Source organism: Arachis stenosperma, chromosome 6 (assembly GCF_014773155.1).
Source record: "Arachis stenosperma cultivar V10309 chromosome 6, arast.V10309.gnm1.PFL2, whole genome shotgun sequence".
Classification (NCBI taxonomy): domain Eukaryota; kingdom Viridiplantae; phylum Streptophyta; class Magnoliopsida; order Fabales; family Fabaceae; genus Arachis; species Arachis stenosperma.
The window spans coordinates 80,264,416-80,269,587 of record NC_080382.1 but is presented as its reverse complement, the minus strand read 5'-3'; the positions used below and the strand labels follow the sequence as shown (position 1 = coordinate 80,269,587).

The 5,172-nt window shown below is 37.6% G+C and overlaps 1 protein-coding gene across 1 annotated transcript; it reads left to right on the top strand.

Annotated features, from left to right (window-relative positions):
* The first annotated feature begins 3,248 nt into the window (after positions 1-3,248).
* On the top strand, positions 3,249-3,737 carry LOC130934228 (uncharacterized). Its single transcript, XM_057863816.1, has one exon. The coding sequence runs from the start codon at positions 3,249-3,251 to the stop codon at positions 3,735-3,737; it is 489 nt and encodes a 162-aa protein (XP_057719799.1).
* The last annotated feature ends 1,435 nt before the right edge of the window (positions 3,738-5,172 follow it).

Sequence of the window (5,172 nt, the reverse complement as noted above, 5' to 3'; positions counted from 1 at the left end):
TCACCCAAGAACACATATTTTAGAGAAGGAGGTAAAGGTTTGAGCTCAATCTTGGGGGCTTCCTCTACTTTAGGCGTGTAAACCATAGCCTTCTGGGGGGATGAATCATCAATTTCAACTAATTCATACTCAGAAACAGGATTCAGAATTTCATCAAGCACCTCAGCTTTCAGTACCTCTTGAACAAGTGGTTCAATAATATATATTTTCATGCACCCTTCAGAATCATTAGGGTGTTTGAGAGCCTCAAAAACATTTAGGACCGCCTGTTCTTCATTGATCCTCAGGGTTAATTCACCCTTTTGCACATCAGTCAGAGCTCTACCTATAGCTAAAAAGAGTCTACCAATTATAATAGAGGATTTTACCTCCTCTTCCATGTATAATATAACAAAATCAATAGGAAAAATAAATGGTCATACTTTAACAAGTAAATCTTCAACAACACCCACAGGTAATGAACCAATTTAATTAGCTCAATAGTCTCCTCTGGTGTCTTCTTCTTATACAATGAACCACCTGCAGAATTATCTAAGCACATCTTAGAAATTTCACCCAATCCTTCATAAAAGATATCTAGTTGGGTCCATTTGGAGAACATGTCTGGAGGGCATTGCCTAGTCAGTAGCTTGTATCTCTCCCAAGCTTCATAAAGAATTTTACCATCCTTCTGCCTGAAGGTCTGAACCTCCACCCTAAGCTTAGTCAGCTTCTTTGGTGGGAAAAATTTAGTGAGAAACTCAGTAACAACCTTGTTCCAAGTATCCAAACTCTCCTTGGGTTAGGAATCTAGCCATAGCTTTGCTCTATCCCTCAGAGCAAACGGGAAGAGCATAAGTTTGTACACCTCTCGGTTCACTCTATTTGCCTTCACAGTATCACAAATCTGTAGAAAACTAGAAATAAATTTATTTGGGTTTTCGTGGGGAAGACCATGATACTGGCAGTTTTGTTGCACCAGGGTGACCAATTGTGGCTTCAATTCAAAGTTGTTCGCAGCTATAGGAGACACCACAATACTTTTTCCATACAGATCTACAGTAGGAGCAGAGTAAGAGCCAAGCACTCTCCTTTGTTGCTCATTCCCATTCAGATTTGCCACATTGGCATTATAAGCATTATTAGGGTCCATAGTGGATTTTGCAGCCTTGTAGAGTCTTGCTTGTTGTAAACGTCGCCTGAAAGTCCTTTCAGGTTTAGGATCAAAGTCAAAGAGATGTTCTTTGTCTCTGTTACTGCGCATAAACAAACAGAAAACAAGAAAAGATGGAACTCTCTACGTTAGAGTGCAGAGAATTTCCAGTGAGGTAACCTGAACTAGGAAACACCAAACATAATTTCAGAAATTAAGAAGAATATTAGTGTTATAAAATTTTTTTGAAAATATTAAAAATAGATTTTAATAAAATTAAAACTAAAATGCCTAATCTAAGAATTCAAACAACTAATGGTTGTTAATCACTATCAATCCCCGGCAATGGTGCCAAAAACTTAGTGCACGATTTATAACCCACAAACTAACTGGCAAGTGCACCGGGTCGTACCAAGTAATACCTCAGGTGAGTGAGGGTCGATCCCACGAGGATTGATGGACTAAGAAACAATGGTTAAATGATTTACTTAGTTAGGCAAGCAGAAAATGGTTTTGAGATGTTCAAAAGGTTTAAAAAGTAACTAAGTTGAAAATAAAATATGGGAGAAAACAGCTAAGGCTTCAGAGTTATCTATTTTCCTGATTGACTTTTCTTATTAACTATTTTAATCATGCAAGATTTAATTCATGGTAAACTATTTGTGACTAGACCTTAATTCCTTAGACCTTCCTAGTCTCCTCTAAAATTCATCAACTGCCAATTCCTTGGTCAATTAATTCCAATTAGAGGGTGATGATCAAATTTCAGTTTATATGCTACAAGAATCCTAATTATCCAAAAATAAGGGGATTATATGTCACGTATCCTATTAAATACAAACAATTAGAAATTCAGGATAATATGTTTTTAAGCTGTTGTTCAAGTAAAGATCTTTTCCAAGTTATATAAGAACTCAATTAGAACATGGGTCATACTTCCGTTCCACCCAAATTCATAAAATAAAGAACGAAAACAATTATTGAAATATAAATCAAAACATGAATTAAAATAGAAAAATAATATTATCAATCCATACAATAGACAGAATTCCTAACCTTAACAGTGGAGGTTTAGTTGCTCATGGAAAAGAGTGAAAAATAAGGATTCAAGTAAATTGTCTGAGATGGAATGAATAGTTAACTAATTAATGTTGTCTTTTATATCTAATCCAAATAAGTTAAAATCCTAATTTTAAAACTAAATAATATCTTTTCTTACCTTAAAATAGTATTTAAATTTAAATCAAAATTAATTATGGCAATTAATAAGTCTTCAATTGATGGATGGGGACCATTTGATTCCTTCACTTTGCAACCTCTAATCTGTACTTTCTGGGCTAAAAACTAGGTCAAAAGCAGCTCAAGAATCGCTGGGGGCGAATTCTGAGTTTGCAGTACATCGCGCATGTCACGCGTGCACGTGATGTGCACATGTGCGCCCTTAAACGCCAGATCAACTATGGCAAATTGTATATCGTTGCGAAGCTCCGTGATGTTAGCTTGGGCTTGACAGCTTTGCGATTTCTTCCACTTTTGCATGCTTCCTTTCCATCAAATCCAGCCAAATGCTACCTAAAATAAATAGAATTAGACAAGACTCAAAATAGCATTCATAGTGGCTAAAATATAATTAATTCTTGATTAAACTCAACAATTTAAGTGCAAATTCACTAGGAAAAGATAGAAAAGATGCTCACGCATTAGTAATCAGAGTAAGGCTTCTCCAGATTCAATTTGTAACCATTGCAGGCGCTTTGCATGTGGATTGCATAGACAGATGGTGAAGTATTGCCCTCGTAAGAGGACTTCGAATGCGGGCCAGAACCAGCAATGTCGGGTGTTTGCTATGAACGCCAAGATACTGCAAAGTCGGATCCGTTGATGATAGGTAACTATTTTTTGGTTAGAAATATTGGTTGCATTATATGATACTGGAGCATCACATTTGTTTATTGCATTTGATAAATTTGAGGAACTAGGATTGTAAGTGTTAGAATTAGCATTTGATTTGCATGTGCATACTCCGTATCAGAAAATTGTGACAAAGTTAGGTTGTAGGAAAGTATCTTTCAAGCTGGAGGATAGAGAATTTATTCATGACTTAATTTGTTTGCCAATGATTGGGTTGGAGATGATTTTGGGGTTTGATTGGTTGTTAAAGAACCAGGTATTGTTGGATTTCTTTGAGCGATCGATTTGGTTTATGCCAGAAGGAGAAGGAGGAGCAGTGATAACCGAGGGTTATTACCTGAACTCTATTTTGGTGAATTGTAGTGGAGAAGAGTGTCAGGGTTATATACTATTGGCGGTGAATGCATTAGGTGATGAACAGAGGTTAGATCAGATTCCGGTAGTTAGGAAATTTCCAGAAGTGTTCCCGAGAGATATTCCCGATTTTCCTCCTCAAAGGGGGATTAAATTTGCGATTGACTTGGTACCAGGAGCCAAACCAATCTCAATTGCACCGTATCGAATGACTCCAGTAGAGCTGGCTGAACTTAAGATCCAATTGGAAGAGCTTCTGAACAAGAAATTCATCCGATCGAGTGTGTCTCCGTGGGGAATGCCAGCTTTGTTGGTAAAGAAGAAAGATGGGGCAATGTGATTTTTTGTATATTACCAACAGTTGAACAAAGTGACTGTGAAGAGCAAGTATCTGTTGCCGAGGATAGATGACTTAATGGATCAGTTGCAAGAAGCTGGAGTGTTTTTAAAGATTGATTTCGTCCCTTTTTTGATAAGTTTGTGGTGGTGTTCATAGATGACATCCTGGTTTACCCTAAAACGGTGAAGGAGCATGAAGAGCACTTGAGAATCGTGTTGCAAATCCTGAAGTAGTGGAAATTATATGCTAAGTTGTCCAAATGTGAGTTCTGGAAGGAAGAAGTGTAGTTCTTAGGTCACGTGGTGAGTAAAGGTGGAATAGCCATAGATCCTTCAAAAGTAGAGGCAGTAATGGAATGGGAAAGACCGACAACGGTAACAGAGGTTAGGAGCTTTTTGGGTTTATCTGGATATTACAGAAGGTTTATTCACGGGTTCTCTCAAATCACACTACCAATGACTAAGTTAACAAGGAAAGAGACACCATTTGTGTGGATGTCCAAGTGTGAGAAAAGTTTTCAAACTTTGAAAGAGAAATTAACGTCAGCACCTATTTTTATTTTTCCGGAACCGCACGAGCCGTTTGCAATATACTGTGATGCTTCTTTGAAGTGTTTAGGTTGCGTGTTAATGCAACAAGAACGTAGTGGCTTACGCATCGCGTCATCTGAGACCACATGAGGTGAATTACCCAACTCATGACTTAGAATTGGCGGCGATTGTATTTGCATTGAAGATCTGAAGGCATTACTTGTACGGAGTGAGTTTTAGAGTCTTTTCTGATCACAAGAGTCTTAAGTATATCTTTGATCAAAAAAAGCTCAATATGCGTCAGAGGAGGTGGATGGAGCTACTGAAGGATTATGATTTTGAACAGAGTTATCACCTTGGGAAGGCTAATATGGTAGCAGACGTTTTGAGTAGAAAGACTTTGACAGTTGCATGGATGAGGATCAAAGAAGAGGAGTTAGTAGATAAATTTGCAGAACTCAAGCTGGATATTGATGAAGTTGACGGACAAACCTGTTTGAACCAATTGTGCATTTCAAGTACTCTTAAGTTAGAAAGTTAAAAGGCTCAGCAAGATGAACAAGAACTTCAGAATATGTTTCAACCGATTAGTAAGAAGAGGCATGGAGAGTTTACTAAAGATGATGAAGGGTTGTAGAGGTATAAGCGGAGAATTTGTGTGTCAGATGTTAAAAATTTAAGACAAGAGTTGATGTCAGAAGCTTACAACAACGAGTTTTCTATTCTTCTAGGAAGTATGAAGATGTACTATGACCTAAAGCAGATGTTTTGATGGCCTGGGATGAAGGGTGATATAGCTACACATATATCTAAGTGTCTGACGTGTCAGAAGGTGAAGATAGAACACTAGAGACCATCGGGGATATTACAGCCACTTGAGATTTCTTAGTGGAAGTGGGAAGGAA

Coding starts and splice junctions, on each gene's coding strand:
- LOC130934228 (XM_057863816.1), top strand. CDS start 3,249: ATGATTGGGTTGGAGATGATTTTGGGGTTTGATTGGTTGTTAAAGAAC.